General features: G+C 40.0%; 1 protein-coding gene across 16 annotated transcripts in view; it reads right to left on the bottom strand.

The window, feature by feature from the left end:
- Window positions 1–19845, bottom strand: part of DOCK4 (dedicator of cytokinesis 4) — a 457247-nt gene that overhangs the window by 196534 nt on the left and 240868 nt on the right. For all 16 annotated transcript variants that reach the window (XR_014834200.1, XM_021079277.2, XM_021079279.2 and 13 more), the window contains exons 10-12: window positions 19002–19062; window positions 14060–14192; window positions 10025–10113 (exon numbers count right to left, since the gene is read on the bottom strand). Coding sequence is in view for 15 of the 16 variants with exons in the window: in XM_021079277.2 (XP_020934936.2) it covers window positions 10025–10113; window positions 14060–14192; window positions 19002–19062 (283 nt within the window). In the remaining variant the exon portion in view is untranslated. The remainder of the gene's footprint in view (window positions 1–10024; window positions 10114–14059; window positions 14193–19001; window positions 19063–19845) is intronic.

The raw sequence follows: 19845 nt of genomic DNA, 5'->3' as shown, positions 1-19845 counted from the left end.
TTTTAAAATAAAACTCTAGAAGCATACATAACTTCCAGGGGTACATCCTGGCTGAAGCAAGCAGTAAAACCTTGAAAGGATCAGGCCAGGCGTTTATAACTGAGAGGTCAGATGCAGGGTCTCAGGGCTTCTGGAACAGAGGAGAGAAAGGAAGCCAAATGTCTAGTAGGAGTGGTGTCAAGTGAGACAACACTGCTGGAAAATGAGTCAACTGAGCAAAACACAGAGACACTGGGAAGAGATGAGAGTGCAGAAATGGGCTAGGTTAGATGAAGAAATAAAATGGGAGCCGTGATAGAATTATAGGCCTTCTGAAAGGTAGGCTCATTACACAATGCAGGGCGCTAGCGGCTCAGAGCCTCCACCCAGCAGGACAACTATCTTTTTTAACACTGGCATATTGAAAACCTAGACACTCAGGTCGTTAATGTCACGGCTGCTCAAATCTGGTGATGTTTCTCCTCTTTAGGATGCACTTTGAAAACCAATTTAAGAGGGGGAAAAAAGTACTACTCTCCTTTCTAAATAGTCATAGCTTGATTTCTGATTTTCAGCCAGTATTATTTAATTTGTGAAATGTCTATTGCTAAACACTTCCTTAAACTGAGGAAATAAAAACTTAAATTTTAAGGCAAGGCAAGACAAATTTAAAACATAAAATATTTCTTTGCACTTCTGGGTCCATTCCCTCCCCTCTGGCTTGTATGTTGAATCTGCACTGTGCATTAACCAGACCTCCCTAATGGCAGGAATACCTGCTCAACCATAAAGATCGGTTTTTCTTCTTCTCAAGCTAGCCATGTAATTCTTTAGAAGATAACATTTCTTTCTCAGTCCTATAAGGTACCCACCACTCACCTTGCATGTATAAATACCTGTGGCGAACTTTATCCACAATGCCAATATATCACTTCTTTTTAAAGAGAACAGTTGGTATAGCTAAGAGATGGTCAGATAATCTGAGGAGATACTGGACCTCACCTACTTGCGGTTCTTAGCTTAAATACTCACTTATCACACATGCACTTGTATGTTCATTGCAGCACTATTCAAAATAGCCAAGTCATGGAAACAACCTAAATGTCCACCAACAGATGAATGGATTAAGAAGATGTGGTATATATACACAATGGAATACTACTCGGCCATAAAAAAGATCAAACTAACGCCATTTGCAGCAACATGGATGGAACTAGAGACTCTCATGCTAAGTGAAGTCTGAAAGAGAAAGACAAATACTGTATGATATCACATATCTGGAATCTAATATATGGCACAAATGAACCTTTCCACAGAAAAGAAAATCATGGACTTGGAAAAAAGACTTGTGGTTGACAAGGGGGAGAGGGAGGGAGTGGGATGGACCAGGAGTTTGGGGTTAATAGATGCAAACTATTGCCTTTGGAATGGATAAGCAATGAGATCCTGCTGTATAGCACTGGGAACTATATCTAGTCACTTATGATGGAGCATGAGAATGTGAGAAAAAGGAATGTATAGGTAGGTGTACATGTGACTGGGTCACCTTGCTGTACAGTAGAAATTTGACAGAACACTAAACTAGCTATAATGGAAAAATATAAAAATCATTAATAAAAAAATACGTATGAACTTTATGTTACTAGCTGTACAGGATTATTGTTTCTTGCATTAGCAAATGTATGACTGAGCCTCAGATAAAATTAATGATGATTAGGTGACTTGAAACACTTGATCAAATATACAGTCCCATAAGATCAATGATTGTAATGGTATAACTCTAGATATGGGAAGAAGCAACAAGGGGGAACCATTTCCTAGACTACAACAGACTAATAAGACAGGCAGTTGACAGGCTTTTGCTACTGTTAACAGAACCTTGTCTAGTAAGAGCACACTGAGTGGCTTACCAACAAAATCTCTGCCTGACCTGGGAATGCGCATTCTCAGCACCATAGGACAAACTGGTCACAAAATACCTCCCAAAGCCTGGTCAAAATTAAGACCAAAAGGAAAAGGATTATGAAACAGAGAATGCTGCTCACCATCCAGTTCTACAAGAATTAAGTCCTCAGCTACTGCAGTGGCTGAACAACAGCACAGAGCAAAGATCAGGATGAGGCACTCTGTGCTCTGGGAAAACCAGCAGAACTGGTCCTCAAAGGGTCAGATATTTTCAGGAAAAAATTTTATGAACCCAAGTTCTTGCATCTTTCCATACTTAGACAACTTCTAAAACCATCACCTAAGACATGTGTACCTCAAGAGCAGCAGTAACCTTCTACCAAGACGTGTGCTTGACTGCACACGCCCCTGTCAGAATCACGTCGATCCTGACCACCCTGAGCTCTCACCCCATCTTCTGCCTTCACCTCTTGGGAGCAGTTCTCTGACCTCTCTGAGACTGTCTCCTGGCTCATAATCCTCTGGTTGGCTTGAAGGAGATTTCCCACTTCTTTCTTAGACTGGCCATAATTTTTTTTTCATCTGCAAACTTAACTCTTAAAGGGTGCAATTTTGACACCACAGAGGATAAATCAAAGACTCTGAAAATCACTTCCTCACCTTCTGAAAATCATTTCCCTGAGATCTTTGAATACATAACCCTATCCATTGGGATGCCTACTTCCTCACACGTAAAAGGTATGATAAATATGAGCAAATAACCCTGTAATTTTAACTACTAGCCCATAGATCTACTATTTCAAAGTCTTGGGAAGGCTTTTATGTTTGCTTAAAAGAAGTGGTTAGCCCGTGGCTAAGAGTTATTGAGGAAGTACGACTGAAGTAATATGTAAGTCATGGGATATCAAACTAAGGGACAGACAAGACATCTGAAATTGTTTACTTTCACTGAGTCTTAACCAGAAAAGAAATTTATTGACCAGAAATGAGAGATGAAGAGGGACCCACTGGTACAGAGTGGAAGCTCTAACTGCAGAAGTGGATGAAACCATTCAGAGGGAATTAACATTTCCTTTTAGCAAAGGCGATTTTTGACCTTAAAGTTTCCATCTTTATTCGGATTTGAGATATTAATATTTCAGTGGTATACATGGAGAATTAAGGTTAAAAAAGTTGTTTGTTTGATTTCTACTATAACTATTACTTACTTATTTGCAATTTTTTCAAGATCTGAAGCACATGGCAAGCCATTGGTTAAAAACTACTTTTTAAAAATGAATATAGAGCATAATAACATACGAGTGTAATTTAATATCTGATTATTTTAACTTATTGAAATACTTGCCATAAACGGCAAATTTTTTCTGTGTAGCCAATCTTCCATATAGTATTGCTAGTGATTATATCTAAATTAGCAAAATATAATTAAAAGAATAAAATTGGCTCCAATCACTACTTCCATTAGTTTATAGTTTGGGTTTGTGTCTTTTTTAAGTCAAACATATTAAAGCATATTTTAGTACCATATTTTGAACTATATCCTTTTTCTTCACTGTCATGAAAAGAGAATGGCTGAAAGGAAATTAAAAAGATATGACAACTGCATGCAATACAGCCTGAGTTTCTTTTGTTACAACGGACATTGAGCAAACTGTCAAAATCTGAATAAGATCTATAGATTAGATAAGAATATTTTATCAATATTAGCTTCCTGATTTTGATCATTGTATTGTAGTTATGTTGCCATGTCCTCGAGTAAGCAGGGGCAGAGGGGAATAATTCTTTCAATTTGTTCTTAAACAGCTTAGGTGGAAAAAGTACATGTGTACGATATACATGTATGTGGGTGTTTATATATGTATGTGTATATGTGTGTATATATATACATATGTATGTATAAACTTCAGGAGCACTGATGCAATCCTTAAGAATTCAGTAATATTAAAGAGTCTATATAATATACAACATATAATTATACACGTATGTATCATATATATATAAAGCATGTGTCTGTGTATCTGTATACAGAGAAAGAGAGAGAAGTATAAAGCAGATACAGTAAAACCCTAACTTCTGAGAACTTAGGAGTTTTTTTTTTGTTTTTTGTTTTTTTGCTTTTTAGGGCCACATTTGTGGCATATGGAAGTTCTCAGGCTAGGGGCTGAATCAGAGTTCCAGGTGCCAGCCTACACCACAGCCACAGCAACACGGGATCCGAGCTGTGTCTGTGACCTACACCACAGCTCACGGCAACGCTGGATCCCCGACCCACGGAGCGAGGCCAGGGATCAAACCTGCATCCTCTTGGACACTAGTCAGATTCACTTCCATTATCAACAGGGACTCCCAACTTAGGAGTTTTTTGGTACTATTCTTGCAGCTTTACTGAAAGTAAAATTAATTGAAAATTAAAAACTCTAAAAATAGAAAGAGTGTGGCTTAATAATTAGGAAATTCCAAAAGTGAGCAAAAAGGTCACATACTATATGTCTAGCCAATAGGCGGTTCCAATAAGTACAAGTGTTCTCTCTTTCTTTCTTTTTTTTTGGCCGCACCTGGTATTCAGAGACTATGGGGCCAGGAATCAAACCAACACCATAGCAGGGAGTCCAGCTACAGCAGTGCCAATGCTAGATCATTAACCCTCTGAGCCACCAGGGAACTTCACTACTAGTGTTCTTTAGACAACAGTAGAAAGAAAAGTTACTAAATGCAATGTTCAAAAATCAAGAGCATTGACACTATCATTAAGAATTACAACAGGATGGGAGTTCCTGTCGTGGCACAGTGGTTAACGAATCCGACTAGGAACCATCAGGTTGCGGGTTTGATCCCTGGCCTCACTCAGTGGGTTAAGGATCTGGCATTGTGGTGAGTTGTGGTGTAGGTCGCAGATGCAGCAAAACAGACAGTGGACACGAATGCAACCACAAAACTCAGCTTACTAAGTCAAAAAGCAGATTGTAGAAATGAACTGATTAGCAAATGTGATTCTTCTAGTTGTAAGCTACATGTGCAAATGATAGGAAATAAGGTTCATAAATACATAGATAATACGAAAATACTCTGAAGTTTCTCTTAGAACATACATACTGAACTGGAGCCAAGGATTTTTACACAATTTATTTCAGGTCGTAGAACTGAATGTGTTTCAAATCGTATTGGCTCAGTCCTAATTCACATTCCTAGAATTCAACTGCTAATGTCTATCAGAGGTGATGCTTATAATAATCATTTGCTCAACAAGCCTAAACCAGGCTCATTTTCATGACTATTTTTAGAATTTCAAATTCTCACAAAATTATTTACGGATTTTAAAAATCCCCTAAAGTACAACTTTGGAATTCTCAAACTACCCAACCTAACTAGATCTAACCACAGAGATACATTAATTCAATTATATTTTTATCTTTAAAAGTTAAATGGGGAGTTCCCATTGTGGCTCAGTGGAAATGAATCTGACTAGCATCTATGAGGACCCAGGTTCAATCCCTGGCCTTGTGTGGCTGTGGCCTAGGCCAGCGGCTACAGCTCCGATTCGATCCCTGGCCCAGGAACCTTCATATGCCTCGGGTGCAACCCTAAAAAGACAAACAAAATTAAAAAATAAAAAATAAAGGTTAAATGGATCATCTGAAATTTTCTCCCAGTTTCTAAATTCAACAAAGATAGTGGTTAATGTACCTTTGCTATGTAAGTCTTAGGTTAGAGAGGAAAAAAAAAAAACTAGTTAAGTAGACAAAACTTTTTATCTATTAAATAGACTAGATTACAATTCCAAGCGACAGGAGGATATCAGTGAAGCATAAAAGGCCTGGAAATTAGGTAGTAGAGTTTGTTTCTAAAGCTAATTTCAAAGTTATCCTTTTTTTTTTTTTTTTCTTTTTTTAGTACAATGACCAAGGAATAGCAGGGAGAAAGCAGGGGGAAAAAACAATACTTTGTTGAGTGAACTTAATTTTCTTGAAAACATTTGAATGCATTGCTTCCATTTAATCAGCTACTCCATGGTCCGAGGAGAAAACAGTGGAAGTCAACCCACCTATCCACTGTGATAGCTTGAACATTAGGCACTCCAATTTCCGACTTCAATTCTGTATACCTTTGCTTCCCCCACTATTTTAAAGTCATTAGATGCCTCTCTTCCAATGATAAAGCCAAAAAGTTCCTAAAAACCCATCTGCTGTTTTTATAACTGCCTTCTCTCAAGACAGGGAATGGATCAAGGTGACAATAGAACAAAGACCTACCAAGACTGAATGGGAGAGACTTAAATGGAAAGAGTAAAGGGCTAAGTTATTAATTTTCATTTTTAATTTAATTTTTCTTTTTCAGCTAAACCTACAGCACATGGAAGTTCCCAGGCCAGGGGTCGAATCTGAGCTGGAGCTGTGACTTACACCACAGCTGCAGCAACACCGGATCTTTAACCCATGGCACTGGGCCAGGGATCGAACTCGTGCCTCCATGAATCCACTGCGCCACGGCAGAAATTCCTAATTCACTAAATTTCAAAAGTTTCTTTCTGAGCTTTCTTTCTCTGAAATAGTATTTTGGAGTGATGAACCTTAGGGCTGGGTTGGCCATGCCTTGAGAAAGCTAGAAGGATCAGGAGGAGAATGGAGGAATAGAAGGCAGATAGATGCTGGCTGTGTAGAGTTGGTGGGGCTCAGGCTTGAAAGGAGAAGGATGAAGAAGGGTGGGCCATACAGACAGGACAGCAGACTGGGCTTTGCAGCAAAAGCCAAGTATAATGAGCATATATCAGGCTGTCTAGCAACGTAAGTATCAGAATAGGCAGCAAAAAGGAAGAGGGACTCTACCAAAGTGGGGGTGGGGGGACCCTGTAGACAGGGCTCTATGGCATAACAGTTTCATTCACTCTTTCCAAAGATACAGCAAGGAGGTTTCTGTTTGTTTCAGTAAATGGCTGTAAACAGAATTGGTAACACTCAGGGAATAGGGTGGTTTTCATCTTACTTTCTAGTAGCCTGATTCAGGATTCCAGGAAGAGTAAGTGGTCAATCAGTCAACAGAATGGACGAAGCACATGGAACATGTGGAGCATGTCTAAACACCCACAAAATTTCCCAAGGAAATAGAATGTGCTGCCTTTCCTTCCTGGAGCTAATCAATGGAACCAATCAGAAGACCCAGCAAGAGATGTTAGCAATCAACTGGGCAGAGATGAGATGGAACAAACAAAGAGTAGGAAGGGTCAGTTCAATGAGCCAACCTACCAATAACCCAGCTCTACTATTCTCTAAGTCTTCATTAAGAAGATCCAATCAGGATCCACTTTGAAAAAATAAAACAAAGTGATCCGACTTAAGAAGAAGGGGTAAAATACTTCAGAGGATGACTCCAAAGTAGGTAAACAGTAACAACTACTAACACTGAATAGACATTTATTATGCATCAAGTCCCATGCTACATGCTTTGCATACATTTTCTCTTTTAATCCTTCTAATAACCTGGGAGGAGGAGGATAGCCCTACTATCGCAGTAAAACTTGATTCAAACTTAGGGCATCTTACTTCCAGGGCAAAGCTCTTAGGAGTGATACTTTCTTAGAGACGTCTTCCATCTGAAAGTAGAGAGAAATGTGTGGTTTGGCCTGACTTGGACCCTGACCTCACAGGATACAGAGTCAGTTATGTTAAGAATCTACTTGGAGGTGTAAATCAACGCTCATCGAGTACTTCACCATGACTCAAGAGCCAACTGGGTATCGCCTCAGTTTGGACAAAGATATATTCAAACAACCCAATGACCGAAGAATTTTAAGGCATATTGGAAAGAGAAAAGGCTAGGTATTTGATAAGGAGTTTGGAAAGAAGTATATTGGAGCCGGCCAACATGTCCTGCTTAGTCAGGGTTGCATCTATGACAATAAGGAGGGAAGGGAATACATGGGAAAAATCAGAAGGGCAAGGTTATTTTTATATTTATTTATTCATAGAGGCAAATGCAAGCAAATTAAGAGTAATGGGAGTCTTGGGGAGAAAGAGAATGATATTTAATAGCTACAGACTTCTCTACCCAAAGTCAGTGAGCAGAAGGAAAAGAGCAACGCATAACGAATATTTGTGAGGCCTCAAAAGAACTTAAAATTCTTTAAATTGAATCCAGAGCAGCATGATCTAATAGAAGTATAATATGAGGCATCAATGAAATTAAAATTTTTCTAGTAGCCTTGTTAAAAAAATAAAAAGAAACAAATTAACTTCATTTTACTTAATCCAGTATATCCACAATATTACCTTTGAACATATAATCAATATAACACCTCAATCCCAAGTACTAGCCTCATATCTAATGCTCAACAGGCCAGGTGGGCTGGTGCCCATCAAACTGGATAGCACAGATACAGAATACATTTAATAATAAAAAAGAGTCCATAGTATCCAGAAATACCAGGAGTTCCTGTTGTGGCTCAGTGGGTTAGGACCCAGTGTTGTCTCTGTGAGGATTTGGATTCAATCCCTGGCCTCGCTCAGTGAGTTAAGGATCCAGCATTGCCACAAGCTGTGGCACAGGTCACAGATGTGGCTCAGATCTGGTGTTACTGTGGCTGTGCTGCAGGCCACGGCTGCAGCTCCGATTCAACCCTTGGCCCAGGAACTTCCACAGGCCATAGAAACAGCTGTGAAAAGAAAAGAGGGGGAAAAAAAAAAAAAGGCGGGGACTGGGGAGGAAGAAACACCAAAAGGCCTGAACAAAACTACTAGATTTGGCTAGAAATTTGCCCATGAATTTGGCAAGGTAAGTTTTTTTTTTAAAAAGCAGCTGCTCTACCACCTCACTGAAGGAACATTTAAAATAAATCACTTGGTCCCTACACAGCAAGTGTTATTGTAATTCTTTCACAGAAAGAATAAAGACAAGTGTACCACAGCAGTGTCTGAAGAGTTCTTATTACTTCGTGTTGTATTCCACTGCTAAAACCTCCTGGTTCTTCAGAGACTCTGCCTTCAGCAGTAAGTGCAAGTCTTTTGTTTAAATAGTGGTAGATACAGGGCTTTGTGTGAATCCAATAAAAGCCAAGTTACCTCCCCAACTCTGGGGAGACGGAGGGGAAATTAGACCTCACCATTCACTGTGGCCTGAAGCACTGCCACATGTGAGCTGTGGATACGTATGGCTCTAATGGAACCAAACCACACAGTTTCTGTCTGTAGTTACTTATTCTTTGTGGGTTGTTGTGGCCTGGCAACATGTGCACAGGTCTGAAAAAAAAACGTGGTCTAAATTTAAATTGGGTTCATCTAATTGCCAGGCAAGCTGGATTATAACACAAGCATCTCCATTCGGGGTACTTAAAAAGCCAGCCATACGAAACAATGCATTCAGTTCAAATAAGAGCTAATTTGATCTGAAGTTTCTTTATGTCAATTTTAAAGCACACAACTCCGTCGTTTATTTTGCTTTCACATGGGTTTGAAGGTGGGACAGGGAGCAAACAATATTCATGAAATTTTTGTCTACGAATCAAACCTAAAGACATCACTCTGCATACTATATAATCTGGATATGCTATGTTATAGTACAGTATATAGTATATTACCAGTATAAGACTATTTGCCATATACTATGTTACATATAACTTATAATGCTACATTATATTTCAGTTCCTGCTGAAGAAGCATGCCCATGTTTTTCTCTGCATAACAATGCCTTCAGCATTATACTCTTTCTTAGCCAGTTTCAATATCTGAACGTGCATGTTTATTTTCTAGTACAATATAGTTGCTTGCAACTTAGAATCAGTGAAGCATGTTTTTCCTGGATCTTGCTGACAATTTCCTGTTCATCAAACACAGCCCATACAACAGTCACAAACCCAGGCATATTTATCATGTGGTTTTTAGCAATCAGTAACAACTTGGAGGTCTCAAGACTTGGTACTATGGAACAAATTCAGATGCTCTGCCTTGATTAAACCAGAACAGAATATATATATTTAGCAAGTTATAGCTACGAGCCTATCAAAGAACAGGGCGATGTATCAGAATGATGACTAAACAGCATTTTTAGGGAGTGAGGAGAGAGAAAAACAAAGGGCTGATCATTTTCTTCCTACACACATAATAAAAGCACCTGAAATGAAAAGTGTAGAGAGTTAGCCAGCAGCACATACCTGCATTGGAGCCAGTCAAATTATAACGTGCATTCAACTTCTTGATGATGTTCTCATGGATTTGGTACCACTCACTCTCTGTATTACACCTAGGAAAACATGACCATTCTGTTAAGCTTTGGTGATGCAGGAGATGACCGTAATAGCACATCTGCCCTTCTTGTTCTAAGTACTATAATGAACTTCCTTAAACCTCCTTGGAGCTCTCAACAATCCACTGCAAGTGATGATCATTTTTGGCCTATTTGCCTCCAAATGAGCAGGAAAGACAATATCTGCTACTGTATGACCAACTACTTCATGCCAGAAGGGGCTGGGATGAGCAATTCAGATTATGAGAGCCCCCTCTCCCCCAAATCTCAGAGAACAATGCGTACAATGGAAGGAAGCACAGACAGAGTCTGACTCCCTGGATTCAAATCCTCACCATTAACTGAAACATTCTCTGGGCAAGTTATTTACGCTCTCTGTGCCTTGATTTCTTTATCAATGAAACCAGGATAATATACTAGAATATTAAACCAGCTTGGGCTTAAGATAAAGGCTGGTACATAGTAAATGCTCAATAAATGTTAGTTCTCATTAGCGAGTCTCCACCTATTATAACATGATCAAGTTGGCTGGCATCAAAATGCAACAAATCAAGCAAAATGCAACTGAGGTTAACACAACCTGCACTGGCAAAAGGCTGGCACAATTCACTGACAGATATTTAAAAGTAACCCTCCCCAATTTTCTACTTCTAGGCCCAAAGACATCTCTCCATCTTCTCATCCTCACCGCCATTGGGACCTTGGTCTTTTTAGCTCTTGCCACTCACGGCTCATGTTATCTTTGTTTACGTGTATAGCTCACCCAGGAGCCCCTGAAAGCTCTTGAGGATTGGATCTAGGACGGGTAGGTATATGTTCCCTTCAGTACTTTGAACACTGTGGGTACTTAAAAGATATCAGCTGTGTGAATGACCAGATGGATCTCCTCTGGACTGGTAACTCCTGATGGTTTGTAAATATCTGGGTCTGCCCTCTCTTTACTGCTGGGATGTCCCCACTTAGGCCAGGGAGAGTCTCCTTCATCTGGATGTGTTTGTGAATTCACTACTATGTTTTGTTTTGTTTCTATCTTTTGGCCATGCCCTTGGCATGTAGATGTTCCCGGTCCAGGGATGGAACTTGCAACACAGCAGCTACCCAACCCACTGCAATGACAATGCTGATTCTTAACACACTGTGCTACCAGGGAACTCCTACCACTATCTTTTATTAGCCATAAATGCTCCTTCCCAAAAGTCCTGAATATCAAAGATTCTATACACTATCAATCAAAATGTCCCTCAGTATAAAGTCCTTTTCCTTATGATTTTGTCTACAGCCAGTAATTCACAATTTGCTTACATATTTATTTATTTCATCACCATAGGCTTTTCCAGGACGAATATGATGGAGTTTATTTTTGAATAGGTTAACAGCAGGACACCAAACAGAGCACTGAACCTTAGACGGCTGGAAAATTAAGATGAAATGAAACCATCCCACCTGTCCAGCTGTAGGATACCAAACTGCCATTTAGTACATTCTGCCTCTAGTTTTCTTAGTTCAGCTCAGTGGGGAAGGAAGAAAAATGGCTTGCTCCCTATTAGGTAGGAAGTGACTCCAGAATTCATGTTTTTAACCTGTAAAACTCCCAATAAAATAAAATCTCCAGAATTCATGTTTTTAACCTGTAAAACTCCCAATAAAATAAAATCTCTTAAAGGATGTGCCTGCCCTAGGCAGGTAAGGTATTTGTTACTGTTCTCTGTTTGAGTCTCAGATAGGGTTGGGATTCAGTCACCTTAACTAACAGAAATTTCTTCCGCAGTATTTCTAGCAGGCACATCCTTAAGACGTTTTACCAACTTTCACAGTTTATTTTTAATCTATAATGACTGTGCTCACCCTGTAATAGATTCATAATTGACCAAACTAGAATTTTTAAGGGATCTCTCTTGCAGCAAGAATAACCCCAAACCTTATTTGACATGTATGAAAAAACAGGCAGTAACAACCACAAAGAGCAGTTTGATTTATTTTATGAGAGTAACTGTCTCACATAGAACTGGAGCTATGGGTCTTCCTTGGCTGGCTGCACGATCAGGGGGGATGCATGGAACTTAGGGTCCCTTCATTTTTTCCAATGGTGAGATAAATCTAACACAGGCTACCCACACCTGGAAAGACCACTCTAAAAAGCAGTGAGATAGTGTTCTTAAGGAATTTTCATTTTCTTAAAAAGCAATGCTACCTAACAGCATCATTTTAACTTGATGGACCAGTGTGGAATAACACCTGGAAACATACAACCTCATAACATACAGTCCTGACTTCACATCTGGTTCCTATTCTGATCAGCCAGGCGACTTAGGGCATTATGTAGCTTCTCCGTCCCCTTATGTGGAAAATGGAGCCAACTTATCATGAGGGTCAAGTGATATGATATAAGCAAAGTGCTTAACACAGTTCCTCACAAGTAGCAAGCACACAGTAAATGGCAGATCATCAGTATTGGTGTAAATAAATTACGTTTTATGATCACCAACAGAATTTAGGAAGAGGATTATCAAGGATTTAAGCTCGACCATGTGATAAAAAGAGTAGCATGATTTACTTACTACCCACCAGGTTCACCAGAAGTCTTGACGTTTAAAATCAAGGTCATAGACTTTATCCCTCTTAGGAGTGATAAAGAGAGTTTCCAGTCCTAAACCACAGGCTACAAGCAAGCCTTTGTCAACTAATTAGCAAACGTGTGTCACAGGTCCTGGGGACTCTGGGGAGAGGATGGGATAAATCCATGAAACCCTGCAGCTGTGGTCAAAAAGCAATTTGAACTATATGTCCCGCAGGCAGTGCGCCACGTGCATTCCCTCCACATATGGAAAAACTACTGGCAAGCACTGGGTATAGCAACTCAATGGCCAGAAGAGAAAACTAAAGCAAGCTCACTCATGGAGGTGGGCAGCGGCACGGTCCTCAAACTAGGATAGGGAAACCAGCGCCCCCATTTCTCAGCCCCCCCAGGGGTTTGCTCTGAGGATGTCACTGTGAATCAACTGTCAGTTTTCCAACCCGTCGGTAGGTTCTCAAGGTGGGGTCCTCCAAAACCAGGCACATTTCAAAAATCATTTCACTTAGGATGTGGAATATATTAAGTGCTTCTCTTAGCGGAGTGTTTAAGTGGAACCCTGTCTGCCCCTACTGACCTGCAAAAGACAATTTAAGTCCTAAAGCACATTCTAAGGACTTTATGTGGAAATGGGGTCTTCCCATAGTTAATTAGGTTAAAATTAGGTCTTTAGGGTGGGCTCTAACCCTAAATAACTGTGTCCTAATAAAAAAAGGGAAATTTGGTTACAGACACAGTCACACAGTCACACAGGCATAAAGCCACATGGAGATGAAGGCAGAGATCAGGGGACGCATGTCCAAGTCACGGATTATCAGCAAATCACAGGAAACAAGGAGAAAGGGGCAGGGAACAGATTCTGCCCCACAGCCCTCAGAAGGGCAGCCCTCCCCTTGACCTGGGATATGTGGTCCCCAGAACCATGAGGCGATACATTTCTATGGTTTAAGCCCCTTGTTTACGGTGCTGAGTTAGGGCAGCCCTAGCCAACTAGTAATTCATCAAGTAAGAGGGAAATCACCCAGCCTGAACTTCCTTTTCCTAATTCGAATTAGTTTAAAAACAAATGAACTTTCTGAGGGTAAAGAGAGGTTAGGTTTTAAATTCACAGGAGGTACTCTTCGCAGTGAATGGTCCACCCAACTGTCTCTATTCTCTTGATTGTTGATTTCCTAATTCCTCAGACAGGCAAATGATGACATGTGAGCTCACCTGTAGCAAAGCTACAGATTGTTGAGTTTTTGAGGAATGGCTCAGAAACTCAACACCTTCCTTGCTCTTCCATTACCCGCAGAAAGCAGGACACCCAAACAGGACGCCCATGTGTCCCTGCACCCGCCCCAGCCCACCACCCCAACGCAAGCTTCTTACATGTACACTTTCAGGATGAGGTCATCCTTGGTCTCTCCCGTCAGCAGGTCAGCAATGCTAAGAACTGCACAGCCAAAGGGTCGCCGGTACTGGACACTACAGGCATTCTTTTTTTCACCTGCCCCCATTCGACCTGTTTAATTAAAAAGCACACACAGCCCATGGAGGTTTGTGATGAAGCTATCTTGAACAGAGGACATCCAGGTACAAGATGCGCCATGTGAAACGTAACTGAATGCTGGAAAAGACACAGATTTGGGGCAACTGAAGACGCTGCTTAGGTTCTGGACACTCCCCTCCGGCCACCTAGCTGTGACCTTCGGCATGCAGTGTCAACTCTGACCATCAGATGCCATCTATACGACCTGAAGACTGGAGGTAAGCCACTTTTTGGGTACCTGCCCCCTAGGATACATAAAGGCATCCCAGGGGGCTTGCATCAAAAAAAAGCAGTACTGGAGCCTCTTTCATATTCTATTTTTTAAAGCATTTCCATATTAAAAAAAAAAACTATTTCAAATATTTCACCTTTAAAAGGAAGCAGTTTGAGATGCCTGAAGATATAGCAAATAAGCACAGGGGATCAAATGAGCATGTGCCTTCCTCATTTGGTTCTCAGACTGAAATCTCCTGAGATAGATTTCACTCTGAGCAGTTTCAACTACTTTAAATTGTCATACATTTTCAAATGTGTTGTTGAGATCCTATTTTAATTTATCATTGTACTGAATCACAAATGAGTTATTTTGAAGACAAAAAGTGAAAGCACACTAGAGCTATAATGTAACAAATTAGTGTGAGGAAAAATAATGAAAAAAAAAAAATCGGCAAGTCTGTTTCCAGAGGCATAGTGACAGATCCGTAAGTGGTTTCCAACTGAGTGAAATTCTCCTATAGCACATCTGGATGACTCCAGCACTTTCCAAGTCCAATGTTAAATAGAAAAAAACAGAGGGATGGCAATATCCAATTTGGCTTCCATTCTTCAGGAATATAGGAAAATTGCCTCTGCAATGTATCATCTTCAGAGAAATGCTTACAAATAGAAGCTGGAATACCACTTAAGGTGGTAGAAAGCACAGAAGAAACCAGTTTAAAAAAAAAAAAAAAAGACTTCTGAAATAATGAATAGGATTTTTCCATTTAGAAGTTCCTGTTGAAAGACTGGTGGGTGATGGCTTTGAAATGGCTTTTCTTGGATGATGTCTCGTCATCCTCGGTATATCATTAATATATTGGTTAACAGTCCTAAGGATAATACGAATGTGGAGTTAAAATGGAATCATATATTAGATCAGATATTGTAAGAAGAATTGAGAGGGTTCCTCTCGGAGGTCGGGGGCTGGGGTTCACTATGTGATATACATGACTTGGTGGGTCACTAGGTAATATCATGTAGGTAAAAGCTAATTCAGAGGGTGAAACATAAACTTGACTTCGGTGAATTCAAGAATAACAAACAGGAGTTTCCCTCGTGGCTCAGTGGTTAACAAACCTGACTAGGATACATGAGGACGGGGGTTCGATCCCTGGCCTTGCTCAGTGGGTTAAGGATCTGGTGTTGCTGTGGCTGTGGCGTAGGCCCGCAGCTGCAGCTCCAATTCAGTCCCTAGCCTGGGAACCTCCATATGCCACAGGTAAGCTCTAAAAAAAAAAGAAAAAGAGAGAGAGAGAAAGAAAAAAAAGAATAACAAGTAAAATAGGAATGATAAATGTAACGAAGGCTCTAGTAGGACCAACACTTATAGGGCTAGGGTTGCTCCCTCAATTAAAGGAATTAGTAGGTATCTGGCTGTAATATTAGCCACTGGTCATACAGTGAGGGTTACTGATTAGGTGAATTAAGCTGAGAGTTCCAGTAATTACTAATATAATGATAAAAGGGATGGGTGTTCCTTGCGGTAGAAAATGGGTTAGAGATGCTATTGTTTTGTGGTGGAAGCCAGTGATGACCATTCCTACTCAGAAAGGGATAGCTACTCCTACACTTACTGACAGTTGGGTGGTGGGTGGCAAAAGACCTACTAGGTTTCTTGAGCCAAGTAAGTGATCGAAGTGTCAGCATCAGATAGAAGCTCAGGTCTGCCCTTAACAGTTACGAACAGCCATTATTTGTTTTGATGTAAGTTGAAGTCATCACTGTTGAACAGAAACTTGACAGTTACTATGAATCAGTTGGGTGTGAGGACACTATTTGTTTTTCTTTTTCTCCTCCTCTTCTTTCCAATCCAAGATCTGGGCTTGGATTCCGAGGCGGGGGCTGTTACTCCTGCCCTCTGCAGCCTGTGAGGGGCAGCATGACCTATACTTACTAGAGCTGGAACAAAGAACATTCTAAAGTGGTTTACTTTTTCCTTCAACACTGTAGAAGATTACACTCAGGTTTTAGCAATGTTTACATGAAGAGATGCAAAACCACAGTTCGAGTTAATAATTGCTATTACACATTTGAATAAATTTTTATAAACCTACAAAGAATTACATAAACTGTACACCCTGCCATCCTGGAAACAGACAGAGGCTTGTTCTCAAAAATACACAGCAACACTCATTTCGACTTTTCCAATGTTTTAAAAGCTTCTTTCCAATTTTCTCCCCACATGCTCATCTATAAAAAGTAAATTAAAACCGAAAACAATTTAGTTTTTATTTCTATTGTCCCTCAGATGGGTTTTCAGAACACAGTTTTATGAGAAAAAATATACAGAAAACCTATGTTGAAATGACAAGTTTTAGTCCCTCTCAATGCACAATGTGGTTCTCGTGTACATAAAATAAAAATCTAGAAAAAATAAATGTCACTGTGCAGGACTGCATAACGAGATATTACTGTTCTGCAGAAGTATTCCCCAGCAAGGAATGCAGCATGGATAGTGAAAAAGTGGGAACCAGTTCCCAGTATCAGCAGAATAGCTTTAATAGAAAAATGATAGAGTCCACACCACTCCTCCTTTTATCTAGTTCTTTGACCATAAAATGCCTACCTTCAGAGGCCTAATGTGTGTAAAAACCAGTGACCGTGTTCTGGCTCTGATGTGCAAGTTCATTGTAAAACACTTAGTGTGTCCTGTCAGATGTTAAAAAATGTTATAAGTGTTTCCAGAGTCAAATCATTTGGCGAAAGCTAAGGTCAACAAAGTTAGAGAAGCATTTTTATTTTTCCCTGCAGAACTTCTCAGACCTTGGAATAAGCTGATAAAATTATACAAGTGAAAAAATATATATAGTATTCAGTAAAATATATATATAATATATATATATATACACAGCAGTCAGTATTTCATTACTCTCAGAGCACTTGCTTCAATAATGCCCTACAGCCTTCTGCACCTTGGAAAATGCCAATTGGTACAGAGTTTTCATAAACCTGTAGGAAATCTAGCTCTCCAAAGTTTAATTTATGCTGAATTTGGTTGTAGATTGCTCAGCCTTTAGTTGTGAATTTTGTTGTTTTTCGGAGAGAAGTTGAGCTCCAGTACTTCCACTCCGCCATCGTAATCCCACCTCTCCTAATTTATGCTGAATTTAAAAAGACAAATAGCAGGTTTTAGAATCAAATATGTTGCTCAACATTGCTAATCATCAGGGAAACACAAATCAAAACCACAATGAGATATCACCTCTCAGCTGTCAGAATGGCTATCATCAAAAAGTCTACAAACAACGAATGTGGGTAAGAATGCAGAGAAAAGGGAACCCTTGTACCCTGTTGGTGGGAATGTAAATTGATGCAGCCATTGTAGAAAATAGTCTGGAGTTTTCTCAGAAAACTAAAAATAGAACTATTATATGACCCAGCAATGCCCCTCCTGGGTATATATCTGAAAAAAACAAAAACATTAATTTGAAAAGATACATGTACCCCAATGTTCACAGATGCATTATTTATAATAGCCAAGACATGGCCACAACTTAAGTGTCTATCAACAGGTGAACTGATAAAGATGTCCTACATATATACAAGGAATACTACTCAGCCATAAAAAAGAAGCAAATTTTGTCATTTGCAGCAATATGAACAGATTTTGAAGGCATTATGCTAAGTGAAATAAGTCAGACAAAGATAAATACTGTATGATATCACTTACATGTCGAATTAAAAAAGGAAAAACCAGTTAATGTAACATAAAAGAGGCAGACTCACAGAGAACAAACTAGGGGTTACCAGTGGAGAGTGGAGGGAATGGCATCACAGGGAAGTGGAAGGCACGAACTACTGGGTGTAAGACAGGCTCAAAGACGTATTGCACAACCAGGGAATATAGCCAGTATACTGTAATATCTATAAATGGAGATCATCTTTAAAATTTTTAAAAAATAGGAGTTCCTGTCGTGGCACAGTAGTTAACGAATCCGACTAGGAACCATGAGGTTGTGGCTTTGATCCCTGCCCTTGCTCAGTGGGTTAAGGATCTGGCATTGCCGTAACCTGTGGTGTAGGTCACAAACGCAGTTCAGATCCCGCGTTGCTGTGGCTCTGGAGTAGGCTGGCAGCTCCGATTAGACCCCTAGCCTGGGAACCTCCATATGCCGTGGGGAGCGGCCCTAGAAAAGGCAAAAAGACAAAAAAAAAAGAAAAAGAAAAAAAAATGTTTTGAATAAAAATCTATTTAAAAAATTTTTAAAAACCTAGGTGTAATTATCAATAAAAGGATAGCCAAAACCTCAAAAAAATGTTCAGAGAGTCCAACAAAACAAAATGAAACACAAGAAACTGTCTAATGGCATATATGGGAAGAGAACAAAATCTATTTATGGTAATTTAGGAGGTGCTGTGTGAGTTTGGAGAAACTAAGGAACAGAGCCCCAATTCCGCAATTCCTGAATTCAAATCTGGCTCTGATTTCTTTCTGATGCAGACAGCACGTAAGTCACAAGCACAGGGAGACCCGTCAGCAGTTCTCCCTCCTGGTCCCACCACACCAACAGGCGGCATACCCACCGATTCGGATGATGTGCACAGTGATATAGATGTCCCTTCTCAGCTCGCTGCTGCCCAAGTCCTACCAAAAAAACCAAGCCTGGTTATTTGAGAACTCATCATTTGTGCAGAACCATTTAAAAGGCATAAAGAACAAGAAAGACAAAGACGAACCTAGACATTCTTTTTTTTTTTTTTTTTTTTTTTTTTTTTTTTGTCTTTTTAGGGCCACACCTGTGGCATATGGAGGTTCCCTGGCTAGGGGTCCAATTGGAGCTGTAGCTGCCGGCCCATGCCACAGGCACAGCAATGCAGGATCCAAGCCGGGGCTTCGACCTACACCACAGCTCACGGCAATGTCAGATCCTTAGCCCACTGAACGAGGCCAGAGATCGAACCCTCTACCTCATGGATGTGAGTCGGGTTCATTAACCACTGAGCTACGAGGGGAACTCGCAACCTAGACACTCTTACTGGAATTTTTATAGCAGAAGCATAGAGTTCAAATCCTGTTCTAAAAATAGCACTCCAATCAACTTTAAGCCTGCAGATCTCAAATCAAACTTAAATGAAAAGCCCATTCTTATTTCAGGCTCTCACTCACTCATTCTTTAAACATTTATTAAGTACATACTAAATACCACATGCCAGGCTGAGCCTTGTCACCCTTGTGATTTGGCCAGAGGGGACAGGCTAATACACACTAAGGGACAAAGATGTGACTGTGCACGGTGGCATTCAGTTTTCTGGGCACTACTATAATCTGTGTGTTATTTACAGGGTTGAAGCAAATTCACTATGTTCTCTCACACTCATTTATTTATTTCCCTTAAATAAGAGAAAGGGCTTAAGGAAGAATCTGCCC

The sequence above is a fragment of the Sus scrofa genome, chromosome 18, assembly GCF_054392235.1.
Source record: "Sus scrofa isolate SSC_HxYL_T2T_F1_AM1 chromosome 18, Sscrofa_HxYL_maternal_Yorkshire_Landrace_v2.0, whole genome shotgun sequence".
Taxonomy (NCBI): domain Eukaryota; kingdom Metazoa; phylum Chordata; class Mammalia; order Artiodactyla; family Suidae; genus Sus; species Sus scrofa.
The sequence above is the reverse complement of the archived record's forward strand: the minus strand, read 5'-3'. Positions and strand labels throughout refer to the sequence as shown.